This window comes from Mycothermus thermophilus (genome assembly GCF_041956435.1).
Source record: "Mycothermus thermophilus strain CBS 625.91 unplaced genomic scaffold VTJ04scaffold_2, whole genome shotgun sequence".
In the NCBI taxonomy this organism is placed as follows: domain Eukaryota; kingdom Fungi; phylum Ascomycota; class Sordariomycetes; order Sordariales; family Chaetomiaceae; genus Mycothermus; species Mycothermus thermophilus.
The window spans coordinates 4922235-4945042 of NW_027191428.1; the positions used below are offsets into that span (position 1 = coordinate 4922235).

General features: G+C 54.8%; 6 protein-coding genes and 3 non-coding genes across 9 annotated transcripts; 5 read left to right on the plus strand and 4 right to left on the minus strand.

Moving 5' to 3' along the window:
* The first annotated feature begins 164 nt into the window (after window positions 1–164).
* On the plus strand, window positions 165–262 carry VTJ04DRAFT_t39. The gene has a single exon. It is a non-coding gene; the product is annotated as a tRNA-Pro (tRNA).
* A 189-nt stretch (window positions 263–451) lies between these two features.
* Window positions 452–1255, minus strand: VTJ04DRAFT_4001 (uncharacterized protein; the record flags this gene model as incomplete). The annotated part of the gene is made up of 1 exon (XM_069361964.1): window positions 452–1255. The coding sequence occupies one exon, from the start codon at window positions 1253–1255 to the stop codon at window positions 452–454; it is 804 nt and encodes a 267-aa protein (XP_069222521.1).
* A 392-nt stretch (window positions 1256–1647) lies between these two features.
* Window positions 1648–1863, plus strand: VTJ04DRAFT_4002 (uncharacterized protein; the record flags this gene model as incomplete). Its single annotated transcript, XM_069361965.1, has 1 exon — window positions 1648–1863. The coding sequence occupies one exon, from the start codon at window positions 1648–1650 to the stop codon at window positions 1861–1863; it is 216 nt and encodes a 71-aa protein (XP_069222522.1).
* A 45-nt stretch (window positions 1864–1908) lies between these two features.
* VTJ04DRAFT_4003 (uncharacterized protein) lies at window positions 1909–3168 on the minus strand (the record flags this gene model as incomplete). Its single annotated transcript, XM_069361966.1, has 1 exon — window positions 1909–3168. The coding sequence occupies one exon, from the start codon at window positions 3166–3168 to the stop codon at window positions 1909–1911; it is 1260 nt and encodes a 419-aa protein (XP_069222523.1).
* Window positions 3169–4386: 1218 nt separating this feature from the next.
* VTJ04DRAFT_4004 (uncharacterized protein) lies at window positions 4387–8772 on the minus strand (the record flags this gene model as incomplete). Its single annotated transcript, XM_069361967.1, has 2 exons — window positions 4387–7325; window positions 7395–8772. The coding sequence occupies 2 exons, from the start codon at window positions 8770–8772 to the stop codon at window positions 4387–4389; spliced, it is 4317 nt and encodes a 1438-aa protein (XP_069222524.1).
* A 5796-nt stretch (window positions 8773–14568) lies between these two features.
* VTJ04DRAFT_4005 (uncharacterized protein) lies at window positions 14569–19276 on the plus strand (the record flags this gene model as incomplete). The annotated part of the gene is made up of 11 exons (XM_069361968.1): window positions 14569–14668; window positions 14880–15122; window positions 15179–15410; window positions 15479–15766; window positions 15823–16020; window positions 16077–16124; window positions 16182–17105; window positions 17185–17297; window positions 18087–18425; window positions 18495–18779; window positions 18852–19276. The coding sequence occupies 11 exons, from the start codon at window positions 14569–14571 to the stop codon at window positions 19274–19276; spliced, it is 3195 nt and encodes a 1064-aa protein (XP_069222525.1).
* A 347-nt stretch (window positions 19277–19623) lies between these two features.
* Window positions 19624–19717, plus strand: VTJ04DRAFT_t40. The gene has a single exon. It is a non-coding gene; the product is annotated as a tRNA-Asp (tRNA).
* A 715-nt stretch (window positions 19718–20432) lies between these two features.
* VTJ04DRAFT_4006 (uncharacterized protein) lies at window positions 20433–21808 on the plus strand (the record flags this gene model as incomplete). The annotated part of the gene is made up of 4 exons (XM_069361969.1): window positions 20433–20965; window positions 21023–21100; window positions 21193–21690; window positions 21772–21808. 4 exons carry the CDS (start codon window positions 20433–20435, stop codon window positions 21806–21808), a joined length of 1146 nt encoding a protein of 381 aa, XP_069222526.1.
* Window positions 21809–22182: 374 nt separating this feature from the next.
* Window positions 22183–22274, minus strand: VTJ04DRAFT_t41. The gene has a single exon. It is a non-coding gene; the product is annotated as a tRNA-Asp (tRNA).
* Window positions 22275–22808: the final 534 nt, after the last annotated feature.

A 22808-nucleotide genomic window follows, 5' to 3' on the forward strand; every position in this document is an offset into this window, starting at 1 on the left:
AGGTTTCAGTCCCAACTTCCTCGCAGCCTCAGCAGGCAGATATGCAGTTATCTGACCTACTAATCGATTCCAATCAGCATTCCCGCGTCGGCTGCCTTGTTTTTCTGTTCTCCCTGGGGAGCGGTGGAGGTCATCAAGCCCCCGCCGAGGTGCAACCCAACAGAGGCCGTGTGGTGTAGTGGTTAGCATTCTCGCTTTGGGCTGCGAATGATCGCTGGTCACAGATGCGAGAGGTTCCCAGGTTCGAACCCTGGCTCGGCCCTCTTTTTCGCTCTTTGGTTGTTGAGGGGCACTCTTGTTTTTATTTTTCTGTTCTTCTTTTCCGTTTCACCTCGTTGTAGCCATGTGCATTGGGATCCTTGGTCATGTTTGCTTGAGGTTCTATTTTAGTTCCCATGGGGACCCAAACTTCAACACGCAGCAACTCGGAATTGCCCCTGACCCTGTCAACCTAACCCCTGAACACACTGTCCGCTGCTGCACTCAACACCTCCACCACAGCCGTATAGAGTTGCGGTCCAACACTGATTCTCGCAGCACCGAGTCGAGCAATATCAGATGGTGTAAAGTCCCGGCTCTGCACTGTCGACGCCTTTCGAGGGAAAAGGTTGACTTTCCCTCCCAACCCATCAATGACTCTCTTGACATCCTCCTCCACCACCTCCACATCCTTCGGCCACAACACAAACACCGTTGTCGCCCCTGCCTCCAAATACCTCCGCCCGCGCCGGATCGACTCATCCAACGTCCCAGCTTTCACCCAAAATGTATCCGAGCGCGCGTTGATGACAAAATTCGGCACCCCCAACTCCTCCGCCACGCGCAGCGCACGACGGATGCGCTCAACCGCATCCTCCTCGCTCATCATCGTCCCATCCTCGCGGTTCGAGTCTTCCAAGTTCGCGCCGACGGCCCCCAGCTCCGTGATGGCCCGGCGAACCGCTTCTTCCAGCCGGTCGCCGTAGCCGTCTTGCAGGTCGACCGTCAGGGGCAGGCCCAGCTCGTGCGCCACGACCGCGATTTGCGCCAGCTGCGCGAGGTTTTGCTCGAGCGTCAGCTGCTCGTCGCGGGTCCCGCATGCCTCGGCCACGGCATGGCTGGCGGAGGCGAGCGCGCGGCAGGAGGGATGGGAGCCGACGATGCGGGCTGAGGTGGCGTCGTAGACATTGGCGAGGCGAAGAGGCGTCCCGGGGATGTGGAGAGCCTTGAAGTCGCGCGCGAGAGCGGCGAGGGTGGCGATGGAGGGGGTGGGCATTGGAGATGGTGTGGATGAGGTTGAGGTGGGAATGGTTCCTACAAAAGATGGTTTGATTGACTCAGAAATTATAAGGTGCCAGATCACCTTGGGATGCCTGGTGAAATGATGAACTTCGCCAGTTGTTATGGTGAGTTCGATGGAAACTGACTCCTTTTCATTTCATTCGATCAGATCCCAAGCACCGCGGCAAGCCGATGGAGGCCGAAGTTCTTGATATGATGACATGGCGTTCTTCGGCATGGATGTACATGGCAGGGCGCACTACTACGCCAGAGAAGTCCGGCTCCTCGACAGCATGGACACAAATCAAGTTCCATCACGAAATTAGATTACCTATACCTGGCAGAGGTAAAAGACATATCCGAAGCAAACAAACCCCCAAAAATGAAATGCCAACTAACCACCCCGTTGCCATGCAGTCCCAAATTATCGCCCCACAGAGAAAGAACATCGGCCCCCAACCAACCAGCCCAATGAGCGAGCTCAAGCGGGCACGACATGGCCCGCGAGCACACAGCTCGTCCTCCCTGACAGTCCATCCAACCATTCGGTGTGCTGCTGGGCCGTATTCGAGGGCCAGTCCGAGGCAGCACGCAGCCGCATGACGGCCGAGACCCAGGGCAGTCGTGGGGTCTCTGATTGCGGACCTGCTACGAGCCGTCGCGACCCAGCATCACCCAGTGATCAGCACTGTCGTCGTCGTCCGCCGATGTTTCTTTCTCTGCATCCACCGCTACCCATGTCATTTCTTCGTCCTCCCCCTCTTCTGCCCAACCCCAATCCGAAAGATTTGAAACAGAAACGTTGTCCTCCCCCTCAGGTGGTTCGGCATCCTCGGCCAGTTCGTAAACGACAGTCAACAGCTGCTCGTTTGTCCGGACACCGTGATGATGTGCCGGTCCCTCGGCGCTGGACTTGTCGAACGGCGTCGAAAACATCGAACCTGATCCTGCCCGGTCCGGAACCAGCCATTTCCTAAACGCCTCATACTCCCCGAACGCCGAAAACGCCAAATGGCTCATCCATTCCTGACCTTCATTATCCACATCCATCCTCCTCTCATCGCGACAATCACCATCCTGACTCAACCGATTTGCAGCTCTCTGACCGTCCCGATGGTGCCTTCGTCTGGCCCTCCGCATCTGACGCACACGAACCGAGTAAACAGGCACGTCGTCATGATTCAGCTGAGCAAACGAGAACCCCGAACCTCGCTCGTACTCGTCGTCGTACAAGAGGCCGAGACGGTAGAGCTCGGCAATCTGGACGCGGTCGGCGTCTGACTCGGCATTGTCTTGGTCCTCAAAACCGTCATGACTCGTCCACCGCTGGTTCCGTCTCTTGGCCGTGTTCTCATCGCGAAACGCATCCTGCCGCTCCAGCGACGGCGGTCGCGTCGTTGGTTGTGATCCATCCGCGGAGCCGCCACGGCTTCTGGAGCGTCGTCGGTCATGTTGTTGAGACAGTTGAGAAGAGACAGAACCGTCTTGGTCCTCGTTCCCGTTGCCGCTTGCCGTCTCGCCCGGCAGCCGTACGTCTGAGCGGGCGAGGGCGAGACCCTCGCCCGCTTCGGCTTGCCAAGGGCGGTAAGGCTTTACATGGTGTGTGTCGGCTGTGGGAGAGGCGACGTGCGCCCCGAGGCGGTGGTGCTGGTGGGCTTGCGAGGTTTGTTGTGCGTGAAGGTTGTCACGACGACACTGATAGCGCCGGCCGAGACGGCAGAAGGTAGGTGTACAATCCCGATGTTGGTGTTTGGAGTTTCTGCGGTACAGATGCCTGGTGAGTTTGCGATTGCGGTTGTGAAATGTGTCCGCGTGGAGGGTTTGATCGGTGTCGAGCCGCCCCAGGCAGGAAAAGGGGTCGGCTTGGAAGGGAGAGAAATTCCCAGGAGGATAAAGGAGAAGACCCATGGTTTTATAATACTTGTCTCTCAGATATCTCAGAGGCTTCTCTGTAGTTGTGTGTGTCTTTGGCTGGGTGTCCCTCAAACTGAACACAACAGTCACGCCGGCAGCCTAACTCCCGCTCGCTGCGAGCGATAGAAGTCGAAAATGTCTGACCGAGACCGGGAACTTGCCGGAAGAGTCGGGAAGCGTCCGTCCTCTTATATTCATGGTGTAGGCAGTCATGCTTGATGCGTTTATTACTGATCTTTACAGTTAGCTATTCGGATCTGCCGCAGCAAAACCTCCCAACCCGTGCTTTGGGTCAAGCCCCGGTCGTGATGATGGTGGGTCGGGGCTGAACATGATTGGGTTTTGTTTCCGGTGCTGTCAAACCGTGTGAGTCATGGTGAGGCAGCGCCGTAGGGCTGGCGGCTCAGGCTGCATAATGTCCCTGTCACAGCGGCCTCGTGGCTCTGACTGTCCCCCGCATCTGCCTGTTCCGTGGCGCAAGGCAGACACCAGCCCGGTGGGATTGCATGTGATATTTTTGCGAGAGGCTGTTTTTGTCCCTGTTGAAAGACAATGAGATCATTTTGAGTCAAACCGGTGCTTGGGCGATGATCCTGGATGTCTTTGCTCTCTTCACAGAAGGATGACATGACGAGTAACGCTTTGGCATTGTCCAACGAAAGAGTGAGGCGTGGAGTACCATCCGTCCTTGACTCATGGGTGAAAGTCCGCCACACATCCATAACATGAAGGAAAAGAGAAAGAAAAAAAGAAAAGAAAAAAAGAAAAAGAAAAAAAAAACGAAAATAAGAAAAGAAAAAAAGGAATAGACACTTACCGCAGTCCTCTCAGGATCAATGCAAACTTCGTTATCCTGATGTACTTACCTTTGCTCCCAAGTTTGTGAGAGGCAAGGCAAAGACAATGTTGACTGTCAAGAAACAACCAAAATTTGGCTGTTCATCCGGTCACAAATGGCCATCGTTCTGAGGAACGGGGCTGCGAAAAAGACAACAAGAGAAATATATTCTCTCCGCCGCAAGGGTATCTCGCGAAAAGAAAACTGTCAGACCACCACCACTAATGGTACATATACAGACTTCAAATCCCCTTCCATCCCTGATCCAGCAATTCAATCCCTTGATCCAGGCTTTAAAGCCCAAGATCCCATGAATCATCACTCCCTCTTTCCAGCCCATGATTCAATCCAGCAATCCCCAGCACCACCACCGCTCACTCCACATCATCCTCCCTCATACACTCCGGTCCATCCTCGTCCTCCAGCAACATGCTGTCCGATCCATCCCCCTCCAAGCGCGCAATGTACTGCTTGACGAACCGCCCGTCCGGAATCGAGCCCGCGTACATGGTCTGCGTCATGAGCACCGGCATGCCATCGCCAAATCCGCGTCCCGAGGATACCTGGGCCTTGATGAAGCAGAGCTGGTACCCGGCCATCTGCCAGACAAACTTGACGCCCGACTCGCTGTTGTAGTACGTCTTGAACGCGACGCTGGCCTTGAGCAGGGACCAGTACGAGGTCGCGCCCGCCCCGCGCTCCACCAGTGCCCGCTGCTCCATCAGTCTCCGGATCTCATCGCTGAGGGTGTTGGTGCAGACGCTGTTGATGTCAATGGCCTGCCATTTGGCGTAGACGTGCTTGACCTTCTCCGGGTACGTCAGCGGCGCGACACTGATCTTCCCCCACTCGTTGCGGACGCCGTCGATGGCCGCCCTGAGGTTGGGCAGCAGCGCCTTCAGCGACTTCGACTTCTCGGCGAGCTCTTCCAGCTCGTTGTGGTAGATGGCCAGGTCGGGGTCCCAGAAGTGCGCCCCCTCCTGCGACGAGCCCTTCATCATCTGGGAGAAGTTCTGGAGTTCTTTGTCGATCGCCGGCTTGGCGATGTTGAACTTCAGATGGTCGATGATGTGCCGCGGCGGGGTGCTGGCGTCCCAGTGGTTCTCCTTGTAGGCCGGCTTCGGGAGGGAGATCTTGCCGCCGAGGCGCTCCTTGCGGATCCTGTTCCAGGCGTCGGCAGTGAAGATAATCCCCTGCTTGCTCTGGTCGACGAGGTTGCCGACCAGGGCGCTCAGCAGGAGGGCAGCGTCGTTGCTGACGCTGTTTTGATGGTAGCAAAAGTGTTCCTTATAGTTCGTGCAAATACCCAAGTAATTGGGCTGCATCGCGAACTGGAAGCTCTTGTTGATCATTTCGTAGGCCGCCGCGTGGACCGCCCCGGCGCCCGCCCAGGAGTTGTTGTGGACCAGCTCGGCGAAGGTCGTCTGATCTTTGACCAAGTAGTCCGAGAGGTCGGGCGAAGGCGGAACCTCCGCGTTCACGAAATTCTCCACGATGTCGGGGTCCCAGCAGACCCACGCCAGGTCGCCGTCGTAGTCGCCGCCGGAGAGCTTATCCGCCAATGGTACGTTCCCCTTGGAGGAAAAGACGATCACGTCCTTGAGGGCGTGCAGTTCCGGGCGAAAGACCGCGCGCACCTTCTGGATATCGGACGGGAAGTGCGCAGGCGAGCGGGCGACGAGGACGTCGGTGTCCGCCAGGATGGTGTACGAAACGTCGTCGCATTCGTCGCGGAACTTCGAGGAAAATCCCAGGTGGACCTCGCCCTCCTCGAGGACGCCCCAGAAGTCGACGACCATGTACGCATACGCGGAGCGGCCGACGCGGATGTTGAGCTTCGTGCGAAGGGTTTCGCACTTCTGCTTCTGCAGCTCCCAGGCGAGGTCCTGGAGGTAGCGCTGCGCCATGGGGTCGAAGCCTGCGTTTAGCAGGAGCGTCTGGATCTCGGACTTCGACTGGGGTAGGCCCCCGAGGAATGGCACCTGGCCATGGCGGACGCGGTCGCCGCGGTGGCCACCGTTCTCGTAGACCCACTGGCGGAACTGCAGTGGGCGCTTCAAGGCAGTCTTCTGCTCGTCGAACTGCCTTTGGAGGCCGTTCATGAGGCGGTTGCCAATCGCCTCACGCATGCGCCTCGGGTCTTTGGCGCGGTCCTCGAGCACCGGCAGGAACTGCATGTTCAAGCCGGCCGGCTTGAGCTCGGACGCGACGCTCCGCACCTCGAGCGTGCGGTGGAAGGGGTCGCGGAAGTCGCAGACCCATTTCCGCTGTGAGGGGAAGGTCTCGATCCAGATTTCGTCACTGGTGTCAGCGACGTCCATCAGCCACATCCCCTTGGCAGATCCTATTCTGCCCTGGATGGCGGAGGGAATATCCGTGAGGCCCAGCGCATCGCGAATTTTCTTGGCCACAGTGCGGGACATTCGTCCGATGCCGTCGTTCATGACCTTACCGATAGGCGAGAGAAGGTCCTTGGGGCGGTGCCAGATTTGATGTGGCTCGAAGGTAATCGTGGGCGTGGTCTTGCTCAAGCCGAGTTGGATGCGAGAGAATAACTTGAGATGAGGTTGGTCTTGGTTGTTCTCAAGTTGCAGCAGCCACTCCAACATGTAGCTGGTCTTGAGCTGAATTCGCTGACTGGGATTGTCCATGGGAATGTCGCTGCCCGAGCTGATTTTGACCCTGGAGAAACCGACTCCATCTTCGGCGAAGAAGTGAACGCGCTCTTTGGGGACGTGCTCGTCTTCGCTGCTAAGCATAAGATCCTTGGCCGGCTTTCGGTATCCGGCATCTTTCGAGTAGAAGGCCTGCCACACCCGGCCCACGAGGTAGTGCGGCCTTTCTGTGAGCCAGCTGATGACTTCTTCAGCGTTGCCATCCTTGAAAATCTTTGGAGCTCTGTACCAAGTAGGTAAGGGAACAAGGATCTCGAGGAAGCGGTCGGGACCGAAGCGTCGTGTCAAACGGCAGCCCTCGTCGAAACGGAGGGGCTTCATGTCGAGGATGAACAAGGGGCCCGAGTCGTCGGGATTGAACTCAAGGGCAGCGGACATGACAACCGTGTTGCCCCTGGACTCGAAGTTGTTCAGGGCTGCCGCGAATGCTTCGGCAGATGGCTTCTCGGGGAATGACTTCCCACGGAAGACGTCAAGCTGGTGCAGACTGCGCCAGATGGCTGACATGTCGGACTTTTCCCAGGTAGGGTCGTACTTCAAGGACGGGTCGTCGACGGGGACCTTGCAGTGGAGGCAGATGCGGGTAAGTTCCCAGGCGATAGCCAGGGGTGCTGAGCGAAGCCACTCAGGGAAGATCGCTGCCGCGGGTTAGTACACAAAGACGCCTTGTGCCTGATCTTGTAGGCTGTAAAGGGACCGCTACTTACGCCATATGTTTTCCAGCCTGCGGTTGACTTCTTCCTTGGCCTTCCTCATCATGCCCTCGGTGTTGAAGCTGTTGTCCGGAGTCGAGCTTGAAGTCGTCTGAGCCGAGGTCAAAGAAGTCGCCGGTAACTCGTCGTCTGAATCATCCAGGACAATGTACTCAGGGGATGGTTTTCGCGCCGCGCCCATCAGCGTCATTGGCTTCGCATGGCTGGACACAGCCGGCTGGGCTCGCGTGTTGAGAAACGGATCTGACGGCGCAACAGGAGGCCGAGCACGAGTCTGAGTACGGGCAGGGGATGGTTGCACCAGTTCAAGCTGTTGTCCGTAGCCGATGACCTCAGGACCGGCCAAGTTCGGATCTTGGTGGCGTATCTCGCGGAGGCTTGTCTGAGACGACAAGGAGGCCGAGCTAGAGCTGAAGCTGCCTGAACGGTTCCCGCTGGACATCTGAGAGCTGGGACCCGGTGTGAACTGGGATCCACGACCATGGAGGCTCTCCAGGCTGCGCTGTGGCGATTCCTGCCCCAAGGAATCCCCATTAAACAGAGTACGACGCGTAGGCATGCTGGCCAGGACATCTGGGATATCCTGCCGCGGCATCCGCGACGATGGCATTGCATGACTCCGCGACGATGGCATTGCATGACTCCGCGACGGTGAATCATCGCGAGTCCGCGACGGTGTGTTATCGTGAACCCGCGACTGCATCTGGTGCATCCGCGACGGTGTTTCGTGCATCCGCGAAGGCGTCACATCTGGAGAATATGCCAGGTCTTGAGCGCGGTGACGCTTCATGCTGAAGCTGTAGGAAGCAGCATCCGATGCGCGCTTGGTTGCGGAGGTGGGTGACTCGTCAAACGACCCGGGGGTGCCGGGAGAGCTCGAGTCGTCAGTGAGAGTCGAACGAGGCACATTGGTGTTGATGCGGGGTGGCATCCTTGTTGGGGTCTGCCTTGCAATCTCGAAAATATCGGTGAGGACGGTCAACAAGAGCTCCTCAAACTCGCGGCGCTGTTGCGGGGTCCGAGCCTTGGGCGGGTTGGATGGGGAGGGTGTGGGAATGGTATCAGGGTCGGCGAGTTTCTTGTGAACCCACTGGATATGAGTCGAGAGGGTACGGTAGTAGAAGTCGGTCAAGGCATGGTTCAAGAAGTGATCCCGACGGTAGTAGAGGAAATGAAGTCGGGAGTAGATGAGCTGGTTCGTGTCCTTTGGACCGACTGCGAGCTTCGCTTCCTTGAGCTGCAAGCCATACTTGTCGTTCAGGTCCTTGAGAACTTCCTTGAGATTCTCGTTATTGCGATCGTGGTGCGTGGGAGTCCCAGGCACAACCTCGGTATGAGGTTGGTGAAAAGACCCCATGGCGGTATTGTTCATGGTTGTTGGATGAGGACCTTGTTTGTTGTTGACGGTCGTTGATGGCCGTGATGGCTGTGGATGGTTCTTAATTGAAGTGGCTTGTTAGTTCGGTGGAAGAAACCGCGGGCAGAGGAGAAAGGTGAAGAAGGAATTGCTGGGGAGAAAGTCGGTAGATGGAAATGGAAGAACAGAAAGGTGAATGGAAGGGGAAAACAAGGCGAAGAAACAATTGGTAGGTAGAAGGTCGGTGGATGGAGGAAAGGTGTGAAGAAAGGAAAGGTGTGTGAGAAGGTGAGGTGTGTGGAAGAAGGAAATGTGTGTGGGAGAGGGAAAGGTGTGGAAGAAGGTAAGGTTTGTGGAGGAAAGGCGCGTGGAAGAAGGAAAGATTTGGATGGGGGAAAGGTTTGGATGGAGGAAAGGTTTGGATGGAGGAAAGGTGTGTGAGAAGGAAAGGCTTGGAAGAAGGAAAGGTGTGTGTGGAAAGAAATCAAGGCAAACAAAGATTTGGTGCGTGAAAAGTCGGTCGGTGGAGGAAAGGTGTGAAGAAGGAAATGTGTGTTGAACAGAAAACTAGGTGGAGAAGGAATTGGTGTGTGGAAAGTCGGGAGATGGAGGAGAGGTGTGTGAAAGAAAGGAAGTGTGTGTGAAGGAAAGGAAAGGTGTGGAGAAGAAAGGAACGTCGTGTAAAAGAGAAAACACGGCGAAGAATAAAGTGGTGGGTCGAAAGAAATCGGTGGGTGGAGGGAAGGTATGTGGCAGAAGGTTGGTGGAAGAAGAGACGGTGTGGGGGGAAAAGAACACAGGGGGAAGAACAAACCGGTGGTCAGAAAGAGAGTTAGTGGGTGGAGGAAAGTGTGTAGAGGAAGGAAAGCTTGGTGGAAGAAAGGAGAGTCGGTGGAGGAGAAAGGATATGTGGAAAAGAAAATATGACGAAGAACGAACTGGTGGGTAGGAAGAGAGTCCGTCGGTGGAGGAAAGGTGTGGGAGAAGGAAGGTTAATGGAAGAAAGGAAGAGTCGGTGGCTCAAGGAAGGTAGGGGGAAGAAGAAAACAGGGTGGAGAAAGAATTAGTGGTGTAATATTTGGTGGAAGGAAGGTTACCTTCAGTAAAGGGAAGAAAAGCAAGCCGAAGATAGAATTAACCGTACAAAAGTCGGCGGAAGGAGGTTAAAGGAGAAGAGTGTTGGTGGATGAAGGGAGGGTTTGAGGAAGAAGGCTGGTGGAAGAAGAAAACTCGGGGCAGAAAGAATTGGTGAGTCGAAAGAAAGTGGGTGGGTGGAGGAAAGGTGTGGGAAGAAGAAAGGGTGTGTGGAAAGAAAACAAGGCGAAGGATGAAGTGGTGGGTAGAATGGAGGAGTCGGCGGGTGAAGGAAAAGTGAATAGGTGAAGGAGAGGGGATGGAGGAAGAAAATAAGGCTGCGAAAGAATTGGCGGTATGAAAGCTGATGGAAGCAGGTGGGAGGAGGGTAAGTAGATGAAAGACACATACCTGAATGGGAGGTGAAAACAACCCTAAGGAAGACTTGGTGGGTAGAAAGTTAGTGGAAGAAGGAAATGTGTGTGTGGAAGAAAAAAAAAAGAAGATGAAGAAGAAGAAGAACTTGGTGGGTAGAAACAAACTCGGTGGGTGGAAGAAAGCTGTGTAAAAGGAGGAAAAATGGGTGGCAGAAGTAAAGGCTGACGGAAGAAAGGAAAGTCGGCGGGTGAAGGAAAGGTGGGCGGTAGAAGGAAACAAGAGGAAGAAAGAATTGGTGGTACCTGATGAACTCGGTCAAAGAAAGGAAAGCGGTGTGAAGGAATTTTTGTGGAAGAAGGAAGGGTAGGTGGAAGAGAAATTAACGCAAATACTTGGCGGGCAGAAGGAACGTCGGTTGGTGGAGGATAGGTGTGTGAAACAAGGAAAGGCCGGTGTCAGAAGAAAACAATATAAAGAAAAATTGGTGGTACCTGACGAAACTCGGTGGAAGAATGAGTGAAAGAGAAAAACAAGGCGAAGAAAAAACTGGAGGATAGAAAGTCGGTGGATGAGAGAAACGTAGATGGAAGAAGAGAATAAGGATAAGAAAGAATATCGGTAGTGTTAAAGTCCGTGGGAGGAGGTTAAAGGAGGAGAGAGTCGGCGGATAAAGGAAAGCTTACCTAGACGAGAGGGGGAAACAAGACGAAGAATTGGTAACTGGGAAGTTAGTAGAAGGAAAGGTAGGTGGAGGGAAAAAACGTGGGTCGTGAGAGAAAAACAAGGCGAAGAAATAATCCGCGGGTAAAAGTTGGTAGAAGAAAGAGAGTGTGTGTGGATGAAGGGGAGGTGGGTATGAGAAGGAAAGGTTAGGGGAAGAAAACAGGGCGACGAAAATTGGTGGGTAGAAAGTTGGTGGAAGAGAGATTGTGTGGAAGAAGGAAAGGCTTGGGGAAGAAATGCGGAGGAGGGGAAAAAGTTGATTGAAAGAGGAATAAAAGGTAAGGAAGACATTAGATGGAATGTAAATGGGATAGAAGAAGGCAAACACCCTAAGAGGAAGAGGTCCTGAACCTCATAGGTCCCGAACCTAAGCGGTGTCTTGATAAAGAAAGGCAGCTTGAGTGAACAATTGCGGGGAAAGAATGTATATAGATGAAGGAAAGGTGGGTAGGAAGAGGAAAATAAGGCGAAGAAAGAATTGGTGTGTAGAAGGTCGGTGGAAGAGGAAAGTTTGATGGAAGAAAGAAAAGGTGTGTGTAAGAGGGAAATGAAGTTAAGAAAGAATAAGTAGGTTGAGAGTAGGTGGAGGAGAATATAAAGTTGAGGAAACAAAGGTGAGGAGGTACTTACCTGGGGTCTTATTTGATGTAGAAGACAGAGAAGGTAGGCGAAAGAGGTGAATGTGGGAGTGAACGCGGGAGGGAACGCCGGAGTGGAATGCGGGCCTGGGGAGAAAGCGCGCGCGGGGGGAGGAGGGAGGGGACGGGGGGGAGGATGGTCGAAAAAGGAGGTTCTTTACTAAACAAAGCTGGTCGAAGTTGTAGAATTGTAGATAACAAGACACGGCGGGTGATAATAGGGGACAGGAAAGGTCCCTTAAATAAATGCGACTTGAGTGAGATAAGTGAATAACAAGTGAAGGTGTCTGGGAGAACGAAAAGTAAAGTTGGGAAAAGAATCGGAGACTTGGGATGAAAGTGAGCAGCGATATTGGCCGAGGTGAGCGTTGGATCTGCGGAAAGAAGATAAAGGACGAGATAGAAGAACTTGAACAAGGAATCGGCTGAAAGGAGAGCAACGATGAGTAGAATAACTAAAGTAAACCTAAGAGTTAGTAAAAGAAGTAACTTGGGGTAAATCCAAGAGAAGAGATAAAACAGGCTGAATGATTAAGACTCTCTAAATAAAGATAATAACTGGAGTTATAGAACCACTGCAAGGGACGGTAGATGGACTCAAACTATGCTCAAGTGCTCACAGTGAGTGAAATAGATGAAACAAGGTGATTGTAAGAGACGCGGACCGAGCAGTTGTAAAAGAAGTGAAAACTTGGGGTCAAAGTTAAACACGGGATAAAAGAAGGTAAATGCTGAGATTGTAGGAGAAAAGTGCAAGTAGCTTTAAGCAGATAGAACAAGTGTAAGACTGGAATGTTGTCTGGAAAAGCAGAAGTCTGTAGAAGAGACAAGAAAATGGCGGAGGGACTGAAGCTAGGTGAATATAGAAAATCTGGACAAGTGAAAAATTCCTTGAGGACTCAAAATAATAGTTACCAGAATGACAGAGATAGAAAAGGGAATGGTTATAAGGGGTGAGAATGTGTCAAAGAAGCGAAAGGACTGACAAGATACGAATGTGGGTAGAGTTTGTAAGTCAAGGATTAGCAGGAGGAGCAGTAAAAGTACCTACCCAGGTCAAAATAGGAAACCTAGAGTAGAAGAGTAAACGGGCCAGCGGAAGAGGCTGAGAGTTGGCACAAGACGCGGAGAGTTGGTTGGGGAAGTTGAGCGCTGGCAGAAGCAGGACAGCTCGAGAGGAGGGTGTGAAAGCTTCGGTTGAGTAAACAAAGGTGATTGAAACCGCAGAATTGCAGTGCTTCAGAAGGATTTGTCCAAGCAAGCGAGAACCCGACGGCGGGTTGTGAGGCTAGGTGAGCCTCAACTTAAAGCTTTTGAGGCTCGGGCTTTGAGTGTGTCAACCGCAAGCACAAGTCGTTGCCGGCCTCACCAGACGGAGTGAAGGTTCCAGGCGCTGGGAATTGTTTATGTGGTGGGCCTCTGTGCCCCGAGCGCACGGCCCAGCCGGACCCCTGCCAAACGAGCTCGTCACCGGCTTTGAGACGACAGAGAAAGACATGCGGTTCTGAGAAAGCGATTGCAGCGACAGAAAGCTGACAGGTAAGGCTAGGCCGACAACATCGTTTGGTGTCTGGCTCGCAAGTACAGATGTACTCCCCAGGTGTCTCATCCCATGCTGGATTTGCTGTCGTGGACATGAGGCGGACGTGCCGCTCATGCATGGCGTTGAGAACCACTGACCCCTGCACAGCGAGGCTCCAGAGCAACCAGCCGTCGAACCGAACTCTTCAGATCAAATATCGAAATGATTTGAGATGGGATGAGGCGGTTCAAACAGAAATCGATGGGACAAGACGAACTGACATGAGATGAAACGAGGGCACATGGTCTGAAAGAAGCTCAGATTCAATCCTATTTCTTTGAAACGTTAATTCCAACTACTTCAAAAAGCATGGGAATGATGAAAGGACATCCACAACACCCCCACAACCCTTGAGTTGGGGCATACAGAGACAACTGGGCCAGTTTTGTCAGCCGCAGCCTCGATAATGTATGACATGTTGGGGACGGTCGCGGACTTGAGAGGGGGTTCTCAAATCCGTATGCCTCGAGGTAATTATAGAGTAGGGAGGTCAGGTATCTCGGCCTGCATATTGAGTACAGTACTCCCTCAGGTATGCACATAGTTTGGGAAGGCTTTTAATGATGCGGCAGGCCTCGTGGTATCCTCGAGCCTCGATACTTTGTGGCGGGCCTCATGGCTGCATCTTCACTTGTTTGCTCCATGTCTGCCATACTGGACAGGAGAACATCTTCAGCCCAGCCATCCCATCCCAAAACTTTTATATCTCGCCAGCAGATGCTGGATGTGGTGCGGTGGAAGTGGAGCGAGCCACAATGACGCAAGTCTCGACGGCCCCCGTTCCGGCCCCCCACGCAGGCCAAGCTTCCAGTCATGGCCCTCATCACGATGGCATCTCAGCACAGAAGGATAGCCGCTGTTCCTCTTCCGCATAGCTACCCCACACTGCCCCTTGTCGGCCTGCAGCTCCTCGATCGCTATGTCTTGGTCTCCAATGGAGTGAAAAAGCCCCGAGCTCGCAGCTTCGGCCCAGCATCGGTGTTCAAGTGAACGAACATCCACACCCATCCATCTTCCAGGAAATTCCCGGGCTTCGCACCACTCGCCATTGTGCTCCCGAGGCCGACTACAACCATCGGCGGACTCGGCCCGGTCCATGCGTCGCCGCTTTCCAGGTTTCTCGCCTTGCAAACAACTCCCAAGGCTCCATAGCTCCCTATAGCTCCTGGGCCCGCCCTGTGATAGCTATTTCGTGATCCACTTCTCCAAGGATCCCCTCAACCTCGCCCCAACCGGCCGGAACTGCCGTTGCTGCCGAACCCATCGGGTGGTCAACGGCCCTTTTCGGGTTTCCATCACCAATCCCGGCCCGGCATCTCTGGGTTCCCCGGGAAGTCCTGTCCTTCCTTTGAGCCTCCCAACGTCGACCGGCCCTCACTCCACAATCCTCCCTCCTTGGAGGACTCGTGCTCGATCATGTCTTCGGGCCCAGAACCCCGGGGCAGTCCCAGCGTCGAGCATCTGACGCCGGAGGAGGCAAGCCGCATTATCCATTCTCACCGCAAGGTGCGCTACGGTAAGTGGGCCGTCCTGATCCCGAGCCCCGCCGCGTCCAGCCAAGTGGAATCGGATGCTGCCGAGCGAGCAGCAGCAGTACGTAGCCCTCGCGTTTCGCGATACGGCGAGCAGATCTAGGTTGCGCGCACCCCCTCCCCCTCTCTCCTCACCCAGAGGTACATACTGTACATACCACCCCCCGCAAGATGCTTATACCATTGGCGTCCCAGGCACCGCATGTTGGCCATGCCGCCAGCGTAAGGTTAAGTGCGACAACAAGAGCCCATGCGAGAATTGCGAAAAGCGCGAGCACCCCCAGCTATGCTCCTACAAGCCCAATCGGACCGCCACCGGCAAGCCTATCTCAAGTGATTGCCCCGGACTTGTGGCCAGCAAGAAGCGAGCACGCTCTCCTGGCGGGCCGGATTCACGGGATCAGAGCAATGAGGCTGGCGAAGGGATAAGTGCCGATGGTAGGTCTCTCACAAGCCCACCACCCCTACATCTCTTACTCACCTCCGTCCCTAAGATGCCGAAAACGCCGAGACAACGCGCTATGTCGGCCAGAACAGCATACCCGCCCTGTTGCGAGAACAAACGTCAGTCAACGAGCACAACGAAGGCAACGAGATCCGCCGAGACATGCGTTCTCTGTTGGGGCTCGACAACTCGGCCCCCTTTCCCCTGATGTCTTCACGCCATCTCAACTGCCTCACCCTCGATATCTCATCTGAACTGCCTTCTGACCGTGAGGTCATGAAGTAGGTTGTCCTTCTTTCCATGCTCGGGCTCGGGCCTCAGTGCATCACCAGCTGCTCACACCATCCAGGTTGTTCCGCACGTACAAGGAAATTCCCCAGCCGTTCTGGGGCTTCGTCATCGACATTGACGACCTCGAATCCCGCCTCATGGTCTATCTCGAAGACCGCGCAAAGAACGCCCGGGCCTCCACCAAGTCGACCAAGTCTGTCTCAGCGTCCTGGTTAGCCGTCCTCTTTGCCGTCTTGGCCGTTGGATCACAGTACCATGACTCGCCTTACCATGTGCGCACACGGGACGCGCAAAAGTACATCCAGATCTCATTCCACTTCTTGCGGGCAGGCAATTTCCTCCTTCGGTATGCTCCCCTGATCTTCCCGCACCTGTTGAGCCATGCTTACAAGTGCACTTCAGGCCCAATCTGGACTCGATCCAGGCCTTGCTCATGACCTGCTTTGTCTTGGTGAACGACATGAAAGCGGAAGCTTCCTGGGCCCTGCTCGGGCTCACCTGTCGTCTAGCTCAGTCACTTGGCCTTCACAAAGCGCAACACCTGGACGGGCGACAGTGCCCCGATGCCGTCAAGAAGGAGATGGCCAGGAGGAAGCTATGGTAAGGACATTCGGTATTCTCCCCTTGTTCTCGACAATGTTCTGACCATGCCGTAGGTGGACTTGCCGTTGGCATGATACGCTTACATCGCTGTCGTTTGACCGGTGAGTGCTCTCCCACTTGCCTCTCTGTCCTTGTGCCATATTACTGACTCTGAACAGGCCTCCCATGACCAATATGCCCTGCTGTCCCATACCCATGTCCCCCAACGCGGACACAGATGGCTGGGCGTACCTCGAAGCCATGTTTAACCTCGTCTACTTCATCTCCTCTCGCCTCAACCCAGACGCCCTAGCAACTGTTACCTATGCTCAAATCCTAGACAACTGCGAGGCGGTCGAGAACATCCGAAACAAACTCGCAGTCCACTTGCGAAACAAGGAGATGTGCAGGTCAGCTCTTGACCGCCTACAATATTTTGCCATCCGCCTGCACACGTCCTTTGTCATTTCGGTATGCTGCCGACCAGCCCTGATGCGGCGTGAAAGCAACCACCTCGACGATGCGCAGAGAAAGTTCCTCGCCGACCGGTGCAAGAAGAACCTCGCCGAAACCGTCCGCATGTTCCTGGCCATGCACCAGCTTTCCGTCATCCCGACACGGTCGTGGGCATTCACCTACCACGGCCTGTCGTCGGCGCTCCTGCTGGGGATCCTTGGAGAGGCCAAAACAGACCCCGAGGTCCGGCAGTTACAAGGAGACCTCATCGCGGCCCTATCGGCAACAGCCGCCAGCGAGCAAACGTCTCCTCCCCAGCCACAGGTTCGGAGGACCGACCTTGACATCGAGCTCTCCGGGCCACTCTCGCGCGCCCTGGAGGCGCTGAAGAACATTTACGATCACGGCTCCGTGGTGGGACCCCAGGTGAAGCGGGAACGGAGCATCTCGGGAGCCACGTCGGTCCCGCGCACCCCGTTGCCATACGCGCAGCCTCCGGGTGCCTTGGGAAGTAGTGGCGCGCCAATCTCAGACGTGCGGTCTGTCCCGGCGACGACTTTGGATGCCCACCAGAATGCCGCTCTCGCAATGACGGAGCTGCAGCAGCAAGGCGCGGCGTCGGCGGCGACGACAGAGTTTTCTTCCAGGTATGTGTTCTGCTTTGTACACTCGGCTGTCGGTCGTGGCGAAGGAATACACTGCAGAGATGCTTACAATGATCAATAGTGCCCCGTATTCTCAACCGCCACCTGCATCCGGCCCAGCGCTACCGGAAATATCCATCGGCTTTGACCAGGCATACATGTCTCCGATGGACCTCTACGACTCCATCTTTTGGGGTGAGTAGTTTACCATTCGAGCTTGTCATCTCTAGCGTTCGTTCCCTGCTGACATTTCTGCCGAATCCCCTGATCCTTTCAACACCGGCCTGGACTCGATGAAGTTCGACTTTCTTGCCCAACCACCGCCGGGACAGCCTGCCCAGCAACAATTCTACTATTGAAGTGTTCGCTCCTATTGCCCGAGTGGTGCGCGGTTTGTTCAGTGTCGAGAGATAGTTTTAGCCATTGGTAGTGTGTAAAAGCTATTGCATTTTCTTCTCCTGGTTGGCCACGTATGGTATCTTTGTCATCGCAAGGCGTTCGCAGGGAACGGAAGGCATGTATAACTGGGATTGGGTCACCGGAAAATCGGATTCGGAGGGCGACGGTGCTAGATGGGATGGGAAGGTTCATTCAATGATACCTATATCGTGCTCTGTTTGTTGACTTGGGCAAGTGCCGGCCTGGATGATGGCCATGCATCATCCTGTCTTGTGAACAAATGCCAACCTGCACTCTTCCTCCAATAGGTTAGGCACCTGGGCTACAACCGTCAGCTAGGTCGCTAGGTAGGTACCTGGGATGTTAATTACTCTAGGAATCTACCTCGTCTTACCACGGCTCTAGGTACTGCTACTCGGCTACTATGAAGTCTTTGTGGACATTGTTTCTCTTCCATCTCATCCATGTGATTTCGAGCCCGGTACCCAGTAGTCGTCCATCACATAGGCTTGCTGGGAGTCAATGTACCCAACCCCTAGATTTGTCTCACTGAGTCTCTCTGACTCTAGGCTTACCATATCTCAGTATCACCGACATGGTTCAGGACCTATCACAACTACGACGAGCACGTCGAGTACCTCCAGTTGTTGGCGGGGATGTACCGGTCCAGAGCTCGAATCTTTTCTGCGGGGAGGTCTTTCGAGAAGAGGGATATCCTGGGTCTTCATCTCTTTGGCAAGTCTGGGCCCGGAAACCGGCCGGCTGTGGTATTCCTTGGGACCATGCACGCGCGGGAGTGGATCACCACCATGGTGACCGAGCACATCGCCTTCCGGTTGCTCTCGGGATATACCAGCGACCCGGCTGTCGAGGAGGTGCTTGACAGTTTTGAGTTTTACATCTTTCCCGTGGTCAATCCGGACGGTATTTTGTCCCAAAGCATGTCTGAGTATGTTCCGTTTGCTGTTGCTGACTGGACATGGTAACAAACAGGATTCGTCTACACCCAAACCCACAACCGACTCTGGCGCAAGAATCGACAGCGCCAGCGCGGCACCCGCTGCGTCGGGCGCGACCTCAACCGCAACTGGGACTCTCACTGGGGCCAGTCGGGCGGCTCGTCGTCTTCACGACCCTGCCGCAGCACCTTCCGCGGCTACCGCCCCCTCGACGCTCCCGAGACGCGCGCCTTGGCTGTCGAGCTGCACATCATTGCACAGAGGCAGGGTATTCGGCTGTTTGTGGACTGGCATTCGTATGGGCAGGTTGTTTTGTATCGTATGTCAAATCCATCTTCATTCACACAGATTGAAGAAGTCAGCCTTGTTGACTCTCTTCCCTTCCAAACAGCATATGGACACTCCTGCAAGAAACATCTCGATGCGCACTCGGCGGTCCGCTGGGTGGCGGGCGAGTTTGCGCGAGCGATGACGCGCGCTCACGGAGCTGACTACCTCGCCGGCACGGCCTGCGAGATGCTCTACCCCACGTCGGGGGACAGCTTGGACTTTGCGTTTGAGGAGCTGGGCGCCGAGTTTGCGTACACGGTTGAGCTGCGGCCGGGTGTGCGCGGCGGGGGACGGGGAGGTAATGGCGGTGGAAGTGGTGCCGTAGCAGCAGGTGGTGGTGGTGCTGCTGGTGGTGGGATTCTGGCTGCGGTTGCTGGGGCGCTTTATGGCTCCGGGAGAGGGTTCTTGCTGCCGGAGAGGCAGATTTTGTTGGCTGCGGAGGAGGCTTGGGATGGCGTGATGCATGTTTTGAGGTTGATACATTGAAGAATGATGGTGGAGGTGGTCTGTATCCAGGTACAGAGGATATCATCATTCTTTATCCCCTATTCCAGGTTATACAAAGTCATCAGATCCGCTGCGTGTCCTGGACAGCGTCTGCGCGGCGACCTGTCACATAACATGGCATTTCAGCATCAAGAGACCCATCCCGTCAATATGTCTTCTCAGTTGAATCAGAATTCGCTAGCCGATTGTGTTGCACAAAGCCTAGATGTGGAAAGGTTGGAACGGACTGTGATAGTGTTTTCATCGAGGCATGAGGCGGGGCCCTCTTAAGGTTGGCGGCCGATCCCTGCTGCAAACTCACTACGGCTGGTGCCAACACCAGCAAGTCTTCCGTAGTATAGTGGTTAGTATGTGAGCTTGTCACCGGGCCCTCGGTCCTAGGCATCGCTCGAGACCCGGGTTCAATTCCCGGCGGGAGAGACCATTTCTTTTGGAACTTTTTTTTCTTCTCATTCCACATCCTTTTTTGTTTATCTTTTTATCTTATCATTACCTAGTATGTATATTCAATCGCCGTTATCGCCGTTTTAGACCCCATCTTACCGCTTCTCTATGCTCGATACCAAGCAGGCATCAACGGCGATCATGGATCCTCGGTATCCCGGCAAATCAACAACTTGGAAAAACGGCATTCGCACGCAAGCTATACTTCCTGAAGATGATAGTGGGGCCATCGAACGGTTTTTGGATCAAGCATGATCGGAAGTCGGCGACGGGCGCGCTATGAAACGGTCGAATGAAGCGCCTAGACAGTGTCAAGTGCTCTGGACCTGCTCTTTGGGTGCATGTGCCCGATTTTTTGGCCCGCTGAAAAGCGAGGCGGGGGCTCCAGGGCTCCCGGCAAACCGTTGCAGACTTGCAGACCTTCCTGATGGAGGGGCAGCGGCAGCGCGTCGCTCTCACCGAGCATGGATATGGGCTTGACTGAAGTACTAGTACGAAGTATTACACCCTGACATAGACGTTTCAACTTGAAGACAAACAACCTGGAAACAAAAAGGGTCAAAGTCCCTCTGCTGAAAGCTTCCACGCCTTTTGTGTCGTGCAAACTGCCCAAATCACCCTCCCGTCCCCGTCTCGAGCCCCTCACCACCTCCAACACCAAGACACCAACCGAGGTATCCCATCCCCCACCATGGCGCAAGAAACGTCTATGGACCTCCCCATCATCGACCTCGATGTCTTCCTGCAGCAGCCCCGTGACTCAGACGCGGTGAAGGCCGAGTGCGCCCGCGCCGCCGACGCCCTCATCACCTACGGCGCCTTGGTGCTGCACGACTCACGCGTATCCGAGAGCGACAACGACACGTTCCTGGACCTGCTCGAGGACTACTTTGCTCAGCCTGAGGCGGACCTCAAGCGCGACGAGCGGCCCGAGCTGGCCTACCAGATCGGCGTGACGCTCGAAAACACGGAAAAGCCCAAGTGCGCCGTGGATGAGCCGTGCCTGCGCGTCATCGAGCGCCTGGCCCCCTCGGAGCGACCCCTCGACATCTCGGGCCACCACCCAGACCCCAAGTGCCGCTTCTTCTGGCGCATGGTCGAGCCCCCGCCGTACAAGACCCAGTTCCCGCTGCTCAACGCCGACAATGTCGTCCCCGAGGCCCCGCACATTCGTGAGCGCTGGACCCCGGTGATGAACCAGTGGGGAACATCCATGAAGAATGCGTGAGTGGCAAAACCGCACCTGTTGTTGGGACGATAACATGTCGCTGACAAGAACAGCGTCGAGGGGCTCACCCAGATGGCGGCCGTTGGCCTGGGACTGCCGGCAGACACCTTCAAAGACGCCGGGCGGTACGGGTAAGTTGTACCACCTAGACTCTTTCCACCTCTCCTTTCCATGTCTCGGGCAATCCCAACTGTGTGTCTAACTAAACCACACTCACATATAGCCCCCACCTCCTCGCCCCAACAGCCTCCGGCCTGAAGAAATACGGCAAAAAAGACACCATCCTCGCCGGATTCCACACCGATCTCAACTTCCTCACCATCCACGGCCGCTCGCGGTACCCGGGCTTGCACATCTGGGCGCGCAACACGGGCCGCAAGATCCCCGTCCGCATCCCCCCGGGTAACTACCTGCTCGTGCAGGCTGGCAAGCAGCTCGAGTACATGACGGGCGGGCTCATCAAGGCGGGGTACCACGAGGTGGTGGTCAACGACCAGACGCTGCGCGTCATCGAGGAGCGCCGCCAGAAGTTCCCCGACCGCCCGCTGGTGCGGATTTCGTCGACGTTTTTCTGGCATCTGTCGTCGGATTTTGACCTCGCGCCGCTCCCGGAACTGGCGGAGCGCGCGCGGGCGCTGCGCGCGGAGAAGGTTGCTCAGGGATACGATGAGGGTGATGAGGTGGAGTACCCGCCGATTAAGGTTGGGGATCAGGTGTCGAAGTAAGTCCTACAACTCTCCCCTTTGTTTTCTGGGTGCATGTTTCATATGAACGGGCTTGGGCTGACGTTTTTGTTTCACAGCGAGCTCAAGCACATTGAACTTATGGCTGCAAGCTGAGAGGGGAACGGGAACATCCCATGGGATATTGTTAGAGGGGGGTTGGATAATTGTGGATAGTGTTTGCCAAACCTCATTTCCTTGTACCTAGATATTGATGAGGGTTCGATCGCGATGATCAATCAGATACCTACTGCGATGCATGGAATTGGATACATCGTTGCCTACCTCTGGCATGTTCAGGTTGTTTATTGGGAGGGAGATGATGCAATGTGCACAGGCATATGGAGTACGGAGTACAGAGTGGTTCCTTGTGCAACAAGAGAAAGTGGTCTTGCAACGCTACATGTATACCAACTGCCATTAAGGAGAATGATGAGGAAAAATAGGAAACGCAAGAATGCAATGAAAAAACAAAAAGAGTCGAAAAAAATCTCTCCCGCCGGGAATTGAACCCGGGTCTCGAGCGATGTCTAGGACTAGGTCCGGTGACAAGCTCACATACTAACCACTATACTACGGAAGATTTACAGGTGTTGGCACCTGTCGTAGCTGGTTGGTTGCAGGTGCCAACGCAAGACAGTCTCATGAAGGTCGTGCAAACCCAGGGAAGAAATCGCAGAACAATGGCGCTTTGTCATGAGCTCTTCCCGGGCCCTCCGTGTCACCCATCCCTTAAGTACCGGTAAGAGAAATTCACATTCTAAACATTCCCTCGCCAGCAAGGGGAAGCATTCGATGGTTTGTGTACTACTACGATTATGGCTTTGCTGCCTGGGACGTGGGGCCCAACGTCGATGACACCGCATCAAGTCCGCCAACCCAAACCCTGCTAAGCCCCTGATGAAGCCTATGGATCTGAGGCCTACAGCAACTGGTTCCCATCTGCAGCACGACTTCAACCAACTGCAGCCATGTTTAACCTGACTATTCGCGGCCCTTCGTGGAGAATCCTGAGTCACCATAAGCCGTGCAGATACATGCATTCATCGAGTATCCAGTCGAGGTGTTGCCTAAAACTGCTGGGAACTTGGCGGACTGGGAATCGCCAGGTGTGTAA